The sequence below is a fragment of the Branchiostoma belcheri genome, unplaced genomic scaffold (genome assembly GCF_001625305.1).
Source record: "Branchiostoma belcheri isolate BF01 breed outbred unplaced genomic scaffold, Haploidv18h27 scaffold8, whole genome shotgun sequence".
Taxonomy (NCBI): domain Eukaryota; kingdom Metazoa; phylum Chordata; class Leptocardii; order Amphioxiformes; family Branchiostomatidae; genus Branchiostoma; species Branchiostoma belcheri.
The window spans coordinates 3,809,306-3,829,852 of NW_017804464.1; the positions used below are offsets into that span (position 1 = coordinate 3,809,306).

At 40.5% G+C, this 20,547-nt stretch overlaps 1 protein-coding gene across 2 annotated transcripts; it reads right to left on the reverse strand.

Annotated features, from left to right (window-relative positions):
* Positions 1-11,902: 11,902 nt before the first annotated feature.
* Positions 11,903-20,049, reverse strand: LOC109486155 (BTB/POZ domain-containing protein 19-like). 2 transcript variants are annotated; one of them, XM_019789859.1, is made up of 6 exons: positions 19,830-20,049; positions 18,676-18,898; positions 18,283-18,336; positions 17,705-17,965; positions 16,902-17,024; positions 11,903-13,139 (listed from the first exon to the last, which is right to left on the reverse strand). In XM_019789859.1, the coding sequence occupies exons 1-6, from the start codon at positions 19,919-19,921 to the stop codon at positions 13,005-13,007; spliced, it is 888 nt and encodes a 295-aa protein (XP_019645418.1). In that variant the 5' UTR covers positions 19,922-20,049; the 3' UTR covers positions 11,903-13,004. The 2 variants fall into 2 exon arrangements, with proteins under 2 accessions (XP_019645418.1, XP_019645419.1); XM_019789860.1 differs by lacking the exon at positions 18,283-18,336.
* Positions 20,050-20,547: the final 498 nt, after the last annotated feature.

A 20,547-nucleotide genomic window follows, 5' to 3' on the forward strand; every position in this document is an offset into this window, starting at 1 on the left:
ACATGGAGGTGGTTTATGTATGGCAGGATGGCTCGTTCATACGGGCTGATGGGCGAATAATGATAATGAATGAAACACTGGAAGTGGTGATGGCAGGGTGTAAAAAAATGCATGAATAATGTGCATTTTAATGCGAAAATTTTCGCTTAATATTAGTACATATAGACTACCTTTCCGTCCAATATTTTCGCTAAGAATAATTCCTCGTCCCAATATTTGTTTTGCTGTTGTCCAATATTATCAATTGTATATTCAGAATCCAATGACCTCTTGGTTACTCAAATGTCCTATACAGACAGCAATGCATTGATGGATTTTTTTAGTTTTATGGCTTATGAAAAATGATAAAATTATGTTTATGCATGAAGCACTGTTTGCGAAAGTGCCGTTAATATCATATACCGCGTCCCTTGTCTATTTATACTCCACACCGACATGAGTAACATTATCTGCATGTAAATAACGCCCGAGGGTTAACCACCTGCTGTTGGAGCTTATACACAAACACCTTATCCCATTACCTTATTACCCGTGTTCTGTGGACACAAATAAAAGGGCCACACCTTTCGGTAAAATTGTAGGAAAACAGATAACGGTTGGCGTATTGAGAGGTCGAGCTTACCTGTACATCCTCCGCCGTGTACTTGCCCCATCCTTGTCGGTGTGAGCAGCAGGTCTCTCCGAGAAAAAAAAAACCTGTCAGCAGCGCTAGCTCACGGTGTCATCGCCACCTGAGCAGCGTACCTCCGCGCCCATTCATATCATCCCACCTCTCCGCGGCCAGCTATCGTCTGCAGTTGCTATGGTAACGGAGCATCTCCCGCGCTCGAGATGCGGCTAGATGCTCTCCGTAGCGGCTCCAGGCGCTGAAATCCGGGTCCAACCTGCGTTGGTGTTAGAGTGAAGGGTGCAATTACAGACGTAAAATCCCACTGTAAGTGCACTGAGAGGAGAACACCACGTTTCCGTCAGTGTCGTCTGATTTTGGGCTATACCATCACTAAGAGGGGGCGATCTAGTGTATAGAGACAGTACGCGAGACTGCGACGTGCATCGATTTGTAGACTTCGTGTTTGTAATTTGACAAGGAGGCAATAATTATCGGACGTTTTCATCAAACCGTGATGTTTACATGTTTTGGCTCCGTGGTTTCACATTTATCGGATGAATCTGTAGTTACAAGGCCACATACCAGCCCTGCCGCAGGGACAGGTAGAACGGAATACTACTGTCCGCCTTGTGGAACGTTCCCATCTGGGATTGTGGCGAGCTGTGCGCACCAACGACCACATATATAGTGTTTCTTGCAGTCACGTGACATTTCATTGTCCGCCATGTTGGTGGCTTAAAGAGAAACGTCTCTTTAGTATCCCTCTCTCCCCTACATGCATACGTTTACCATTAAGGGCTATGGAAGGGCGCAACAGACCATGAAAACAAGTAGTCCATTTATTAGCATCGTTTGCCAGCTTATTACGTGCATGTCCACATCACCAACAATGTCTGTCGCTGACTAGATGTTTTAACGTTACCCGAAACTTCCCGCATGCACAGCAACATGAAAAGTGAAAAAGTGCCATGGATTTTTATCACGTAACAACCGACAGGAACAAGTAATACACGAATATTTCCTGCCGAGTGCCCACTTTGGTACTGACAAAACGATTGCGCGTTGTCTTTTTATCACATGGAGGACATCAGTTTTAATACCGGACTATTTCCTACGTCCGCATTCTTAACATGCCTCTGACAAATAGCGCCGGACCTGGACCCATAACTCAATATTCCATTTTCTCTTGATTCTACGCTACAAAAATGAGGTCCCCAGGGGCCGACCGTTATCAGGTATATTCCCGCCACACAGACCTCCGGGCTGATTGGGTTGTAGATAGAGAACCTCTTCATAAGCAGAACGAAGCGTATATATGTCATCTACCGACCAATGCAGGCCTCGAAATTAAATTTTCGTCCTATTGTCCCAGCACTGTCCCAAAAATAAATTCCAATTGCCCCGAAGTGAGCATGAACTGTCCCAACCTGTTTTGGGGGAAGTATTGCATGACTTCAACATGAAGTCAACTTTATTTTGCTTATGTTCACTCCCAGGCGCACTATAATTGCAGAGTAGATAGGAAATTAGGGGGAACATTTCTGGATCCAAAAAGCAACAAACAAAAGAAGGGCTGACATTCTGATGTTGATTATGTTCTATTGTCCCAATGTGTCTTGTTTAGTTGTCCCAGCCTAAATTTTTGTGGTTAGTGGCCATTGGACCACCTTTAATTTCGAGCCCTGCAATATGGGTGATTTACGGTTGCTTTGAGGCTATTCTACAGAATTATTACGACTGCTGTATTAGTTATTTTATTGGAGTAAGGATCAGGATGAAAATATTACTACAGCAGATACAAATCGAGTCAGAAAAGTGAATTTTATCTACAGAAATCGAAAGTAGAAACATAATACAATTTGTAGATTAACAATAATGCTTTGGTTGCTTTCCTGCCATCTATTTGTAAAGCATATGATCATATGTATGGTAACGTTTATTATGTAAACAATACTAGTATGATATGAAGTAATATCTAGATAATAAAAAAGAAGCTATCTACATTACTGCCCACCAGTCGACACTCAACCGAGACGGGGGCCGCTATCGCGTACCAGGCAATTCATTACTCCTAAGGGCATGAGCTTAGAGGAATTGAATCTACATCACTCCTGAAGAAGGCTGACACAAGAGCGACTGAAAATTCTAAATACATTCGATATGGTGATACAAACACATGTAGACGCTGGCTCCTACATAGGATATACCCTGCACCACCCCTGTACCAATAATGGCCCATCCCATGTAAGCTAATGGTGTCGGTGTTCCCTCTGGGACGTCATTACCGGCACTATCTGGAGAACTCCGCGGAGCGCGCTAGAGTGGCAAGTCTCCACGGAGCACATGTCCACCCCCATTCACTTACACTAGGATCACCTCATAGCCGCATCGCGGTGGCTTGTCGCATTCATCATGTAGTGAAGGGCAATGTTTAAAACATTTCCTAGGACTTTGGGATGTCAGCGTGCTGTAATCATGATTAACGACCACAGCGATTTGTACATCTCAACGTCAACATTGCCTTTTCTGAGTACATAAAATGCTACTCACAAATAAAACAAAGGCGAAGCGCATTCAAACCATTAACGGTAACCTTACAGCGAATTAAAGTTGCAACAACTAGTATATTTGAGAATGTGTTGGGCATAATGTTTGAATGTGTGTTTTTTTTTCTGGAATCTCTAGACATTATCACAATTGTTAAACATGTACCAGGTTAATGTAGGGCCACAGCAAGTTAATTTTATGGATGATACTCGTATCCTCCGCAGACTCCAAATCTAATGCGAAAGGGCGAAAAAAACAAGGCGGGCCAAAGGGCCAAGTTTAATGCCAACTATTACAACATCCATTTCTCACTGAAACTAAAAGTTTTCAATCATTTTACAAATGGTTTGGATTCAGAGGGAACGTTAGATACACACAGCCATCATCACATGTAAAAGGAATGAAATACATCACTGCATCAAAGACAAAACATTAAGTCAGAGCCTTGTCTTGTCTTGTCTCCTCTCTTCATATTTATCTGCCATCCACGTTGACATCTTTTCCCATTTTCGGCATGTTGATCACTGTCAGAAGGCAACAAAATCAGACGAAAATTAATGCGTGCGCTGATGTCATCCAGAAAAGATTACTTACTGTGGCCTAAAGTCATATGACATTCCCAGCACGTATCAATGCAAAGAGCAGAACCAAATTTGGAGTGCTGTGCGACTTCAATTCGATTACATATTTGATAGGTCTGACCGACTTCCGTTAAATTTTACCCGTTTCTTTTAGGGTATTAGATTCTTGAATACGTGTATATCTAATTGTAGACATGCATACGCAAATTTGATATAGGTTTAAGCTACAGAATAACCAGAGGTTTACGCCAAGCGTTGCACGAGAAACACCCCCAAATCGTACATATACAGGGTGTTATGTAGATGGTACTGTATGTGCAATCCATATGTATGGGCTCAGCAAGACAAGGGTTAAGAAATATATAAACGGCACCAAGAACTTATTCCAGAGCAGGCATTCCCAATTGTGTCCGCTGTCCAAGAAGTTACATCTCCGCACCAAAAATACAACCAACCCGAATCTTTCTAAAAAAATTATCTGAAACAATTTGAGTTTCTAGCCAACGTAGTGCAGAAGAAATCTGTCGCCCCGCTTTCCAAGCAAATTCAGAAAACGACGCCAAGAAGAATGTATTCCAGAGCAGGAATTCCCAATTGTGTTCGCTGTCCCTGAAGTTACATCCCTGCACCAAAAAATCAACCAATCCGAATCTTACTAGAAATGTTTTGAAACAATTTAAGTTTCTAGCCAACGTAGTCCAGAGGAAATCTGTCGCCCCGCTAGCGCTTGCCAAGGAAATTGGATCTATTTGCAAGTTCTCCCATCGATTCGGCGATTACATAAGCTAAGAGTGGGGTCTGGGAACCGCTGACACAAGTAATGTCACGATGATGTTGTAAAGGCTAAAGCATTGATTTAAAACAGGCGACTGGGTTTGGGAATAACTATAAATCAAGCCCGTGTATTGCAATGTCTGATGAATTGTACTGAGTATTAGTAGAATGGTTTCACATTTTTGTCTGTTTTTTGTCTCGTTCCTAGTTTTTGAAGCTCGGTGTACTTCACTTAGCTGGGGTGTGATCCGTTTTGTAACGGGGCTCCTTGCACTCGCTATCGGGTACAACGACGGGTGGCTCCCAGGCTATACTTCAATATAAAGCATCGGGTGGTAGAAAATCAAAACGAATTGAATACGTATTGATCAATGATAAGAGAGTGTAAAATGGTACATTTTTAGGTCTGCCATCCATGAAAGTATCGTCCTAAAATCAAAACGAATTGAATGTGGTACGTTTTGATCAATTAGACGAGAGTGTAAAATGGTACATTTTTAGGTCTACCATCGATGAAACTTCGTCCTAGTGTAGATAGACTTCTGTAAACTCAATTTTACCTTCCCCGACACGTACACACACAGACGTTTGGGCAAGTGCCAGGATCTGAGTCATACTCCAACTGCAGCACGGATGTTGAAGGACTATCAAGTAAGCTTTAAGTTTCTGCTCTCAATATACAATATATATGTAGTAACCACCCTTCCTCTGTCACAAGATAAGTGCGCTATTGAGTGAATACGTTACAAGGCGGTTACGCTCTTGTAGAGTACAAGGATTACAGATTTGATGTCACTGTTAATATAGCAAGTACAGACATCGATACATATACCGTTGCTAACTAGCAAAACAATAAAAAATCTACCTACGGCCCGGAAAATTGTTACATAAAGTTGTATTGACAAGACAAAATATGGTACAAGAAAGGCTACATGTTATGAGCGATGGAAGGCGCCCCGTGGCGTTATGTGTGGCGCCGCGTAGGGAATTCGTGACGCCCTGGATCGATGGATTGCATTTCGCGTAGCGGGTGCCGAATTCCAACCAGCAATTTTTCACTCATTCTATGCAGTAGAACCTAATTTTGACATTCTCCATCCCCTAAGATAATGTCAAAATGCACTGCCGAGTACTGAAGTCAAATATTGTGCAAATTCGGTCAGAAATACGTCTATAGTTTTAATGTATTTTGGTGTAACTTGGAGTTGAACGTGATTCTACCCTTACGGGTGGCACACACAACAACAGCCGGCACTTAGCACCAAGGACATGACTGATGCTACCGTAAAACTGTTGTAACTCAGCACAAAGTGGCAACAAAATCCGCTTAGGGACAACTTTATCACCTGTCTTAAATCAACCCTGGGTACTCAACACTGGATGTGTATAATATTGCGCATAATAGCGATATTGTCTGATCGTTTTTTTTATTACTGCACCTTGGTTATCTCCAAACCTTTCAGAGAAGATTTTCGGATGTGTCTGACATTATGCTACTCCACTTCTCAGCATATAGAGCTGCTAAACACCGGAATTTCTGCCTCAACTTTTGTGGAAGTGACAGTACTGTTGTACTTCAACCCATGAGGCCCCATGTGATCGGCACCGATAGTAGTTAGTGAGTTAGCTGTGGCGCCGGCCTGGCTTGGTGCCGTGATCTGTGAGCAGAGTCCTCTCTCAGGTCATTTACCACAAGCAAAAGGGAAACAAAAATGTGTCGTTATATCGCAGGCAATATATCACCGTAACTGGATAGGAACTGAGTCATTGTCAGGCGGCAGATATCAGTTCTGTGTGGTGAACTCAGCGGTACTTTGTACAGGTGTGAGAAGAGATAGGGTTACACTGCGGGAATGAAATTGATTTTTAGCGCCGACTTACACATTTGGAAGTCTCCACAAGACTCTATTTGCAAGCTGAATAAGTAGTAGAAATCGGCCTGCTAAAAAGAATGTAGCTGATCAGGGGAGTTGAACGGCCATAGAGGGTACAGTTTACATGCACATAGTTCTACTATTTATTTATTCAGCTTGCAAAGGAGTCTGGTGGAGACTACACATTTGGGATCTCTGAGCTTCCTGTTCACGTACTGAACTTCTGAATTTCTAAATTGCGACGTCCCAATGCATGACCTATAAGACGTTTGGAAAGTCACCACCGGAGTTCCGAGAAAAAAAACCTTCTGAGATTTACTGGATAAATGCCAGGAACCTCTCCTTGAACAGTGAGTTCGCAGCTGCTAGAAACGATATTAAAATTAATATTTCCTGTATGCTGTGATGTAGTCCCGTTCCCCCAAGCGGAAAGGGCTTTTCAGCTTAAAGACAATTTTCTTGGCACCTGCTGTGTTTCCTTAAGGCATTCAAAGAAATTGACACAAATCCCTGCCAGCCCAGACGACATCGTTAAAGTAAGACATGGCTGGGAACCCTGGGAACGTGCGGCGTCAGCCTCAATATCGTGTTTTTGCAGACTCGTCCCAAATGTCAGAAGTCTCAGCCCCCCTCCCATCCCGCCCCAAGAGTGACAATTAGAAATTTTATGATATATTTCTTACAAAGAGGTAGTAATCCATCAGTTAGCACATGCATATTACTTGACCTTCATGAAATCAATATGCTACTTTTCAAGTTCACTTTTACACTAGAAATGTTATAACGTTAGGCTTCACCAACAGACCATGAAAAACATCCCCTACATGAAAAGTGTTGCCTACTTCGCTATCTCCTATTCTCAGGCTTCTCTCATTTGCCTGAATGACAGTCTTCATAGTTTAAGCGCTACAATTACTGTTATTGGAGCTATTTGTATTCTATGGGAGTTGGTGTAAAGATAACTAGACAGGTAACATTTGCAAAGCATATGGTCCACTCTATTAATTCTTACTCATTCACATATATGGTGACAGGAGTCTAAATCCCTCCTACTATAAAATTGCAACATTATTAACTCAACATCAGTTACCATGGTGACAGTCTGGAGATCAGTATTTGGAATGGAAGAAGAAGAAACAGAGCAAAAACAAGTTGAATATGTTTTCCTTCGGTAAACATAATTAATAGTACAGCAAAGTAAAAATATTTGATATTTTGATTCATGTATGGCAACCAGCATAATTCCAGCCAAACACCTTGTGCAACGTATCCTGTAACAAAAGTCACTTCATCTACTAAACCAGTCATTAAAAGTAGTAATTAGATAAGGTACACCTAAACTACTTATGAAGTTGTAGTTCAAAAATAATTGAAACAAGATGTAATCCCTAAGGATGATAAGGATGAGATTGGAAGGTTGCAGTGATTGAAAATTAAATACACGGATCTCCAATTTTCCACAAGAAGGGCAGCGAAGTCCATATCTAATCAGGCCTAGGAAAAAATGTTTTTGTGTTTCCTGTTTCAGTCCTGAAAAAATTAGGGTCAGTAGGTAGGGATTGTTTCTTTTTTTTTAGACTTCAGTGAAATATAGGGGCCTAACTTAAACAATACAGTTTAACAAAATAAAACTTGCACGAGGACACTTAATTTTCAATGTCAATGTTAGAAAACCAATTGTACAACATTTTATCACTCAGGTGTCAGATCATGGAGCTAGAAAAGGTTGTTCAGCTCGAAAATTAATTATTTTATGTCCTTTGCAGGGATCCACCCCCAAAAACGTCTAGGGTTGGCAGGTTTTTCTAGGGTAGGTCGGGAAACAGGAAACACAACATTTTCCTATGCCTCACCACATTGCCCACATGCGTGCACGTGGGATGATTATACATGTACATGTGGTGTTCAGACAGTGTGCGTGTGTGGGATAGAGATAGGACGACAGTAATGAATTTTGGCTGACACGAAGGCCATCATAATACAAGCCCACTGTCACACAGCTAACCACAATGAACTGTTGTATAAGTCAACAGGCAATTACAGTGGAGAACAGTAGCAAGTGACTATTTTGATTCCAAGTTTTTGTTTTAAATTTGAATCTCTTCCCAATTAAAGATAACCTCAATGGTTGGAAGCACCAAGTATATACATATGGAAACAAGTATAGATAACGTGTTATGGGGACTTTCACGGACAGTGTAGTAAGAATAAAGATTTAAAGCATTCAGTTACAAATAAATTGTTCAAAAGCTTTCAGAGGAAATGCATTTTATTAATGCTGATGCAGCAAATGGGATGATAAAAAGAGTATATAAAACAATATGGCATATTTTGATAAGAATGAATGGAGAGATTTAGCCAGAATTGCTGTATATAGAAACATTATCCAAGACCTTTGGCTGGGATTGTGTGTATAGCCAGACAGTAGGTGAGGGGAATAACCAATGGGCTACTGCTGGAACTTACCCGAGTTGCCTATGAGTTTGGTTTACAAAATTAATTTTTCTCCAAATTGATATGTCAGAGCCACTGGTCATGTGGTAGCCCGTGGTATACATTGCAGAATCAGATAGCAAATGATTTAATGGGTAGAACAAGTCAAGTCAAAGTTTATTGCACAACGATTGTCACGGGTACAATGTATGGCAAATAATAAGATTACTAGTTGGTATGTGTCTAACATAATGCTATATATATGGTCACATATTTGGACGAATAAGCTTTAAGTAGTAGTAGAAACAGTCAACAGAGGGAGACTTTTTGAAAGGTGAAGTGATGCTGAAACAATGGAAGATGATCTATAGAAAGTGAGGAAGAATAAAAAATGGGGGAAAAAGAAGAAAATGAGAACAAAAGAACAGAAATAGTCAATATAGACTACTGAGGAATGGATGAAAGAATGACAAATGATAAAGTAAGAAATAATGAAAATAGGAGTAACATATTTACAATGCCGAAGGTTGCTTGGTCGTAGTCGCCCAATCTGTCTTGATTTTCTACAAGTGCGCAATATTGCCTGGTAGATTATTAGATTTTGTAGGTGGCTCATTCATCTCTGGCCTCTGTAGCGTAATTAGCCCATAGCCCCCGGGGTAGAGACTAACCCCCGGGGTCACGTGGTTGTCCATGATGTATGGTGAGCACTGTTCATTAGACCAGAGTCTGACCATGGCCAGATGAAACTCCTGATAACACAAACTTTCTGTTCATCCATCTTACATCAGCCACAAGGTCATTGCCCCTCCCCTCAATAACTGAGTGGTGATGCCTGATGCTTTACCACAAACCTGTAGATAACTTAGTCTCCACCAAGCTGAATAAATAGTAGAAATTCGCCTAAAAAGAATGTAGCTGGACCCACTATGGCCAGCAAAATCCCCTGTCCAGCTACATTCTTTTTAGGCTGATTTCTTCTATTTATTCAGCCTGCAAAAGAGTCTATAGATAACTATTGATCAGTCCCTCTGTGATAACATCATTTCCTTATATGGCTAGATGATTTCTGACATGTCACAGTTAGCATATATAAGAATGCAGGTATTAGACTGTAGATGATGTCATCTCAGCACCATCTGTTGTCTGTAATTAGCCTGCGATAATGTAGTAGAACCAACCAGATCATCGCAATTTTTTACTACCCTCCGTTCTCTCTTTTTTACATTCAGCCGATTTTGGACATAAGTGCCTTGTAAAGTCTGTCTCAAACAGGGTTAGTCTTGAATCTTGCCTCCATACATCTGCTTGGAAATAAAACTGGTATACTCTCCCACAAGTACATGTATACTTGTTTCAAGTGCATGCAGACACAATATATGTACAAGTATTGATTATTCAATCTTCGTTGTCATCAATGACACACTTTTGAGACACAGAGTCCCTCTCCAGTAATGAATTATGGCGCCGTAATTCTAAAATTCAATTTTCACTATATCATGGTCCGTAAAACACTCGGGCCAGACTTGGTAATGAAATAAATAATCGTGACAAGATCTGGGACAACGGGAGGGATCCAACATGTTATAACAGGACATGTAGAGTAGTGCAGCTGTTGAAAACCACAGCCAGTTGTTTCACTCCTGCTTTAGAACCAAAGGGTTTGAATCCTGGCAGCGTTCTGATTCCTGACTGAGTGCTACCAGTACTTGCTACTGGTAACATATTAGGCTACAGTCCATCCTATGTTCTGTAATACCAACTTCTTAGCTTCCGTAGCAGGCTTATAGAACTGGGGGTTTGAAGGTGTTTGGCTGTTTTCTGATTAGCCCAGTTCTAAAAACGGGGTAATTCAACCAGGCCAGCTATCTTGTCTATATTATGCAATCAGAAAATAGTACATAAAAGCTCCCAAAGACCACGAAGACCCCCCAAACCCCCAGTTTTTGGCATGCTATGGAGGCTACCAACTTCTGAGGTATTTCAATAACAAGGTGGTTGTATCTAAGGCAGTCTAAGATATGTATGCATGATGAAGAGAATATTGATCAGTATCGTCGGTAATCATAAATCTCAAACAATCTGTCATCTTATACTGCTGCTGACCTGTCGATATGAAATGTATCGCTAGCGAGATTCCGACTGCAATCTACAATGAAATCAGATGATGCAGGTAGGAAATGGCGCCAGTTTGAAAGGCCAAGATTTGTATAGCTTTCCAGCATTTCCTGCGATGAAAGCCACCACTGCCTTACATGTAGATATTAATCCCCATATTCATTCACACAAAGTAATGTTACCGGCATATAATATTTTTGGGACAAGTACTAACTTGTATTTCTGTCTTGAGGCGTCAGTTGGCAAGTTGACACACCCTATTCAAAATCTCTTTCAAGAATCTCAAAGGAGAGGTCATGTGTAACGTTACTGAATTCAAAAAAGATTGTCTTGGAGATAAATTGTTATGTTGACTTGAAACGACAGTTCTGAGTGCAATGCTATCTACTTCCCAGATCTTTACGTCTTTTGCCTCTGCATAATGGGCTCTCTGATTTCCCGGTTTAGAAATTCCACCAATCTATTGAACGCACAAAACATCATAAAATGGCTATAAAGGAGGTTTATGGCGGCATTTCGTATGGAAATGTGGTCCCATTTCCTGCGGGTGGCTTTAAAGTTGCTGTAGGTTGAACATGTTCGGTGGTATCTCAGCAAGCAATCAAGTGTTATGGTACGATGTGGACCAGACAACATGTATTGCTGGCTCCCTGCTGACGATTGCGCTGTTTCTAAAAATCTGGTTATTTGTCCAAAGCAGCCAGGTTGGATGACATACAGACAAACAAATCTGAGTATAAAACCTAGTGTTTCCTAAAATTCAGAACACAGTCTTTCATTTTTACCCAGGAAAATGTTTTATTTTTTTCACCAGGAACAAGCAAATATCCTTGAATAATTTTAATGTTGCATAGCTTGTTATGGATGTATGCAATTTGATTTAGTTTAGGTTTGATACTATGAGCTGTCATTGTCTGTGTTTTATCACATTTGTACTTAATTAAACCATAAATAAACCAAATTATTTACATCTGATTCAATGCCTGGGAATATAATATTAACAATAAATCTATCCTTGGGGACAAAATATTGTGGCCAAATGAAAACAGTACACAAAATAAATAGAAACAAAACCAAAATGAGTTTGTTATGTATGCATGAACTTGGTTTTCAGGCACTTGTCCATAAAATGTAAAGTATGGCTTTCTTACACAGTGACAGCAATACTATATATTAATATATTAGTACTAGTTAACTCATGAAAAAAAACATTAGCAGCAGCATATCTACAACACTATTTGCATAGTTACTTCATATGAGAAGTTTAAATACATCTAAATCTCTATATACACATTGCATGATTGTATCAAATTTACAAAAAAAATACAGCTTAAAATTATCTGGATTGAAAACATAAATTTTGATATGTGTATCATAGATGGTCCTAATCATGTATAATTTACGTTTCAATAAAATCTAAGCCATTGCTAGAGGGTGAATTGTATGTAATATCTTTCAATAGCCTCTAATTCCAATTTTTACTCTTCTTGATTTATATAGCTTTTATGCCGATCCTTTTATGCCAATGTACAGATAGAGTAGCTTTCAGAACTTCCTGTTCATATCTATTGCCTACATTTTGGTTATCTAATATACTTGCAAATTATGCCAGCTGATTCAAAATATCTGATGCAGTGCATTACGGTAACCGTACTGTACAGAACAAACATGTAATACTAGTATGTACTGAGACAGTGAATTCTATACAGCTATCATTCAAAGCTATGAAAAAAACATACCTAACAGTATCTTTTATACAAAGTAGCCATTTCTTTCCTGCACTTCAAAGTAAGTACAACCAGTATCTGTTAAAAAGATATAGCTGCTATCATTGAAAAGCCTGTCTGAGGGCATTGAGTTATATCAAATTTGAGGTCTGACTCTCAAAGCTTTTTATGGAAGCCACGGTGGTAACTAGGAGGAAGCAGGCAAAAGTACAAGAGGAGAAGGAGAAAAAGATAAAAGTCTGACAAGGCTGGATCGAAGGTTGATATTCTGGTGACTACCTATATTATAAGAGAGTGAGATGGTATAAAATTTGCTATATGTTAAAGAAAGGCCTGTAGTCTACTTGTCAGCCTTCTTGGGCAGTACTTTGTGGTGTTCTCTATCCACTGTGCCACGGCGGAGCCTGAAGATGGGGTTTCCAGTCTCCGGTGTCTTCATGGCGTGGAACTTCCAGGTGAAGGAGATTTGTTCCACCTGGTGACAGGAGATATAAATATGAAACAATATGAAAGAATGGATTTGATTGAACTTATTTGAAGCCATAAGAGTGGCGGAGGACAGGGTTAAATGGAGGAGGATAGTGGACTAAGTCATGGTGCCCCAACGACCCTCAACGAGGTCAAGGGATATAGGTGAGGTGAGGTGAGGTGACAGGAGAGGGACAGTAGTTAGATGTTTATGATCCCAACTCATGATAGTGTTTATGTCATGAAATACATTCAGAACGAGAACAGTTAAGCAAGACTTGGAAGCTTAGATGGCTCAAGGGAGGAAGCTATGAAAGACAGTGCAATGGTAGCTTGCATCAATGGACTCACTCACTCACTCACTCACTCACTCACTCTGAGTCACTCACTCACGCTGAGAAAGATCAGCACAAAAACCTTGAACATTTGGGAATATTTCCACCCACTGTGAATATTTCATGATTTATAGTACCTCCTCCTGAGTTACTGACCTGTCCAAGACCCCTTATCACCCATCCAAATGACAAACGACTCTGTACAAGCTCCCCTGACAGTACAAAGACCCGCCTGATGACTTATATCCTGGGCTGCAATCCCCACAAGATGCTGTGTGTTATCTTGTTATAGAGTTAAAGGCATGGAGATGCAAGGTTTGTCACAGAGTCTTCTGAAGTGCAAATCCTGCTCTACAACCGAGACTAGCTGTTTTGAGAGAACCTTTGAAGGTGTGAGTTTCCTGCATTCAGGTCGTCATACAAAATAAGCCATTACCTCTTCAATGTACTGGACTGATTCCGGTCTTGCAGAAAGAATGTCAGGTCATAAATCAGCATAGATTTAAGAAAACTTAAAGCAAAAGTCTATAACTTTTAGATACTTTCTTAAAAGTAAAGGAGACAGCATACTAGCATCTGTCAAAGAAACAAAATTAAAATAACACCTATAAATGATCCATCTGCAATCAAACTTTAAAAATAATTGCTGTACAATTGGTATTACATGTCTGTACAGTTATTGCACATTTAATCATTTAATGTATAGTATTTGTTTGAAAAAAAATCCTTGGTAAAGATTCAGAAATCCAAGTTATGTGTCTCAGATCTTACTCTAAGTTTTTTTAACTTACAGACATCAAAAATCAGATCCATCCATCTTTATATATACAGGATTTGAGTTGACTTTCCAAGTGTCCTTGATACATCATGGTATTACCAGTCCTGCCATAGTTTTATTGATCTTCAATAATTATTCTCCAGACAACTGATCACAGTGGAATCATGCCTTGTATCATACTTTATCTATTGCGGCTGCCGTTAGTGTTAATTGCAGGGGAAGAGTGCTGCCGCTGTCCTGATTGATCAAAGGAACGCAAAGTCTGCGATAAATCTGATGTGAAATATTGCCACACAGATCAGGGGTGGAAGGGGGGCAACAAATGGCAATTAGAATGTATGCCCACGTCTCTGTAAAGGTGCAGGAAGGGGCAAAAGTACAGGAATGTTTGAGTCCACAGAGACAAAGGTAGACTTTTACAAGGTCAGACCGTGACGTGAGCGGAAAAAAAGAAGCTGGATGTTGAAGTTGCCAACGCAGAATCACTAGACTAGTATGTCAGAGGGTCTGCATGTGGTTTTGCTGGAGGGGTGGATAACACTTAAAAAATTCAGGCAGGCCAGCAATGCTTCGTGGGAAATTCAGTTGTCTTGTATAAGGCTTTGAAATTGACTTTTTTTCAAATTTTATTTTGTATTCATGGGGTGTTTGGGAAAAGTAGTCTTTGGATCTCAGACGCTCCATTGTGATTTTTTGGTAGTCTGGCATTCAATTAGTAATAATATAGAATATGAAGAATTTATCAATAACGCTTAATGATAAATTCAGGATAAGAAATAATGTACGTCGTGGAACAAAAATGACACAAAGATCGAGCAACCTGCCATCATTATCTCAGACCTAGAAACCTGTTATATGTTTGAATGATCATCCAAAGCAGTGTGCATAAACACTGCTATGTATCAAAGCCTGTTCACCAAATGATTTGAAACTGATGTGAGATTTCATGTCTGACTGAGCAGTATTTGTCAAGTATTGCTGAGGGAACTAAGTCCTTCAAATGACCTCATCTTTCATACATCCCAGCATGCACCACAAAGGAAAGGTCACCTTGACCTTGGGGAAATGACAGCCATGAAAAGGAAATGAAATTATGAAGAACAGTCCTTGTCCGCTAGAGGCAATGCTATCAAGCAATCGATTCAAGAAATGAACAATTACAGCCCGTAGATCTAATGTTGTTGTTCCTCCCTGCTGCAATTTACTAAAAAAAAGGAAACAAGAAGCCATAGGCGACAATTCTCCGTGAAGTATTATATATTGCAACAAAAAGAAGTAGCCATTGGCGACAATTCTCTGTGAAGTGTGATAAATCGAACAAAGAAAAATTGTTTAAACGCGCGTCGGCTCAGTCATCTTAAGACGCAACAACCAATCAGAGATGCGAGATGCCTACACGTGACGCGGGAAGGGCGCGCGATGCCCGAAATATTTTTGCGTCAATATTCAGCGCCGTGATTCAAGAGATTAATACCCGGAAACAATTTTTTTCTTGTTTTGAACGCATTAACATGCATTTACGCTAATCTAGTATGATTCAGGGTTACTTTTTTTTAAACCTGCCATGGCCAGATTATCTATTAAAAGATGTGTGTATTGTGTGTACAATCTATAGAAAGAGAAATGTACATCAGGTCCGATCATCCGATTTTCACGTTTCGGTTTTTTGGACTCGGTTCATGAACGTATTTTGGTTTGGCTCCTGGAATGTGCGAAAAAAATGACTCCCGGGACTGTCTACAGGGAACACTCGCACATTCGCGGTGTATCAGGACAGCGCGACTGGTCGTCATTAGCGCAGTAACAGTTGCATAAACGGACGAAACCATTTCAAAGAAATGGGGATGTTTCGAAAATAAGCATTTACTCCAATATCAAAACAGCTACGGTAAAAATAAAAAGACGTGCATCATCCCGGACATAATGCAACACCACATGCGAAATTACACAGAAATGCGACGTACGGAAGAATGCGTTTTGGCTGCGAACATCTTCCAAAAAACTTGGCATCTCTTAACCATGGGCAAAAACATCTGGAACCACTTATAAAAACCACCCCGTATCTGCATGAACTTTTTTGAACCCCACTGCTATTCCAAACAACGCGTTTTTCTGGACCATTCCAATTCGCCTCGTAATTGTAGGGGTGCGTCTGCGATATTACATTGACCGCGAAAGCAGCAACGGCAAAAATACACATTCGTGCATCAACACGGGCATGCCCGCAGACGGCGTATAAAATTGCGTGCCGATTACACAAAGAGAACCCAGTGTTTTGACTGCGAACATGAAAAATCAGCCGATTACAACACTCCGTCCGGAGGTCCTGACCTCCTTCACGGAGTAATTATGAAAAGTAAAATCAGTAAAGAGTCAGGGCATAATAAGAATTTGTGCCTTATATGAATCATTTTCATTTCTGCACTTCCATTCACCAACCTCAATGGAGTGAAGTACAACACTACCCCCTAGCAACTATGGTGTAAACTGCACTATAGAATACTACTAGACCAAGTATATTCCCTGGTGCTACACACCTAACTTACCATCAACTGTTAGATTCAACAGATGGTTAATAATCACCAGTTACCAGCACCAGTTCCAAACTAATCCCTAATTTACCTTTTTTGGCAACTTACTGACATTAATTACTTACAGGAACGAGTTGGTCCTTGTTTTCCTGCTCGACCTTGCTGAGTTCGTCAGGCATGAGGAGCGGCAGTCTCACGTGGCCGATGACTTTCTCCGCTACTTCTGCCACGGGCTTACCCACCACAACCTGGGGGATAGGGGGACAGAGAAGATAGAAGATAAAGAACAAGTTCCTCACTAATCTTCTGAGAAAGGTTTTGAGCATTCTCTGTGATTACTGACTGTCTGTATAGCATTAACTGTTTATACATGGAATATGTTGACGTTGTTAAAACAAAAAGTACATTGTACAAAGAATTGTCATAACAATTGCAGTAGTTTTTTGTGATTTATAAGCAGCGTTTGTAACCAACAATTCTAGTCTTCCTATATCAACTTAGTGCTTAGGCCACAACAATCTGATTTGTTGTTTCTCGGATTATTTCAGAAAATATATGAAGTGACAGGGCAAAAAAAATTAAAATAAATACAGGCATAGGCATCCTTTGATGGCCCTGAAAGCTATGGCCCCGAAAGCTATGATAGGAGCCATGAAGTTAACATACCAGGCTGGTTTATAACTCAAACGATGAACTCAACCTTTTTATCAAATCAATGCATTGATAGGTGGATAAATTGTAACAACTCAGAAGGTAAGGAGCTTTCTTGAACTGTTTTGTTTTGAGTATTTTGGAGTTGATTCAGAACCTGAATCGTTTTATTTTTGGAAAGCAGAAAAAAATTAAGCAGGTGAATCTCAGACCCAATCAATTAAACTGGTGTGGCCTCAGAAGATATCATTTTGATACATATATATATCTAACGTACAGAGTTAACTGTGGCCCAGTCCCTCACAGCTTCCAGCAGGTCTGGCTCGTCCAGCGCTAGTCTATCGCTCTGTAGGATCACGCCCAGCGCCGTGTCCGACAGCTCGTGGAAGCCCTTGGTCTTGACGACGTCGGACGTGTTGTCTTCAATGAAGGCGAGACAGGTCTGACCCAGGTCGTCCAGACTGTAGGTGACCGCGGCCTGGATGGCCTCCGAGGCACTGTTGATTGACAGGGAGTCACAGATGTACTTCTCACACAGCTGGAGGGGAGGGGAGGAGAAGTTGTTAGGGTTTGTCATCTGATTTACTTTACTTTATAAACTAGTACCAAATGATTTTGGTGCATTGTGAGGATAATTAAAAACGTACAACACCCAATTTCAGGAACAACCACATTAAGTAATACCGGTACATTCCATGAAGCCTTTTGTCCCTTTCCATGAAAAGTTTGTCACTACAAATGTATTTCCTTTTTTTGCAGGTGAATTTATACAACCAGGTAAATGTGATTTACTATAAGCCATTCAACTGACAGTACTGTTACATTATACAAGCTATACCATAATATATTACTGACCTTGGTGAGTTCTCCCAGTCCATACCCAACAGACATGGCCAGAACATCAATAGCCTGAATGATAAAGAGACAATCAGCTCACATATATGCAAGTTGCCTACACCAACCAAACATTTAATTGCTAACTCCTTGGGTATATCAAGTTTGTAAAACAGAATTATACATGTGTCTCAGCATTTGCCCTTCTAGGTACTGTAGATGATAAAAATAATAATAGAAATACTGTAAAAAAAACTACTTCAAAGGCCCTTGTGTTGTCACTGTTACATTTCAAGTCTTGAAAGTCCAGCCCTACTGACCGTGTGCATGTCTAGTGTAACACAGCTGAAAGTCCAGCCCTACTGACCGAGTGCATGTCTAGTGTAACACAGCTGAAAGTCCAGCCCTACTGACCGAGTGCATGTCTAGTGTAACACAGCTGGTGTAGATGTACTCCAACATGGAGAGGAAGACGTCGGGGTTCGTGTCCTGTAAGACAAACGGGTACATCGTCGTGTCCTTCCCGCGCTGCTCGTGGTCGGCAAACATGACCCGGAACACCTCACAGCGAGACCCCAGCACGCAGCGGTGCCCGTACACGTTTCTTCTCTCGTCGCCGATGACAAATTTAACATCACTGTGAAACATGAAAAGTATGCGATTAATAGAATTACTACATGACATTAGAGCCAGGGTTCAAGCCAGCTTGAATTTTTTTCCGGCAGCCCACGTTCATCGTTGGATTTGGGGAGGGGAGTGCCACAACTGCTGAAGGTGTTCGCAATCTAGGGGTCTGGGGGCATGCTTCCCTGTGAAATTTTGGATTTTCAAGCCTTCAAAACGCAATTTCCTGCATTTTGATAGGCAAATCATGTTGTGAGTGGATGTTGGTGGTTCTTTGGATGTTTTCATTTATCATATTTTTACCCAAGATTTTTGTTAATTTTGTCTGTCAAGGTTGTCACTGTAGTGTATTGTATTTTAACTGGTTTTGAAGGACAAATCTTTTCCTAAACGTGTAATGTTGCTGTAACAGACAGAATTTCAAAAACAATTTTGGTTTAATTTCTCGAGGATACTATCTTCTGCACATCATCTAACCATAATGTCCTTGATCTAACAGACACAGGAGAACCCCTGGCCATTTGGTGATAGACATGAACAATAGAAACATGAGCCCTGCACGCTAACACGCTAACACGCTGTCAACTCTTTTGTTTGGTGCAATAAGCTGACAAAAGCGCATCTGAATAATTTAGATAAACAAGTCAATTCAGCTAAACCACAGTTGATTGAACTACTAGTATTTTCTCGACATGAACAACTTGAGATATAGAAAGTGTGTGTGTGGGGGGTGTCTTTTCTCTATCCCTCTTTCCTTCTTTTCTTTTCTCTTCCCTTTCCCTCTCTCCCTCCCTCCATTTACTGCCCCTCCCCTTTTATTAAAATACAATTATCTTGACAATAAACAGCTTCCAGCAAGGAGGTTGAACCGTTCCAGGCATATTCTGCACTATACACATCAACAAAGCGAATCAAAAATTCCATGAAAAGCGAGGAAGTCCTACCTGAACTCCTGTGAGTTCACCATCTTCCTCGCGTCTTCGGCGAACTTTTTGACGTCTCCGACCATTAACCTCTCGTTGTGCTCGCCCGACATCTTGAGAACACCGGAAGACGTTCTCCGAGCCGAAACAGAAACTTCCTCCCCACTATTTTACTTCTTTCAACGTGGAAGTGTGCCGCGTTTTTGCGGCAATTCCCCTGTATCCACAGAAGCCCAGCTGATGGACGTATCCACTAAATATAGGGGTACAAAATATTAAGTAGTACTAACAGCATCACTTATATCAACAAAAACTCCAATATTTTAGAATTAAATTGTTAAAACTATCAATTTTATTACGTTTTGCTGTTTTATACACACGTTTATTACATTTATAGCTAGATAAAAGTTAAGATAAGAAATGCTTACCCCTACGGATATAATAGTATATTCTAAAGATGCCTTGGCGACGATCTCGCAAAAGCGACGACTAGTGAGCTTGCAGGTAATGCAGTCAACTTGCTACATTGGTAGTGCAGCAGCGAGCTCTAGCGGTCTTATTATTTTTGCAGGGATCAATGGCATTCAGCGTGCAGCAGCAAGCGTGCTGGTTCTAAAATGCTGGTGCAAATTTTGTTTCAATAGAGGCCTATAACATGTAACGTTACAACCTGAGAAAAAGCCCGAAAAGTTTTTTTTTTTATTTCATCAAAACATACAGACATAACAAGGACAGTGTG

What these genes read in the sequence shown, in the direction of transcription:
- LOC109486155 (XM_019789859.1), bottom strand. Translation starts at nt 19,921, where the DNA reads ATGTCGGGCGAGCACAACGAGAGGTTAATGGTCGGAGACGTCAAAAAG. An exon ending in GTGAACTCACAGGAGTTCAG is followed by an intron (nt 18,899 to 19,829) that starts GTAGGACTTCCT and finishes CATGTTTCACAG; the next exon opens with TGATGTTAAATTTGTCATCG. An exon ending in GACTGGGAGAACTCACCAAG is followed by an intron (nt 17,966 to 18,282) that starts GTCAGTAATATA and finishes CCTCCCCTCCAG; the next exon opens with CTGTGTGAGAAGTACATCTG.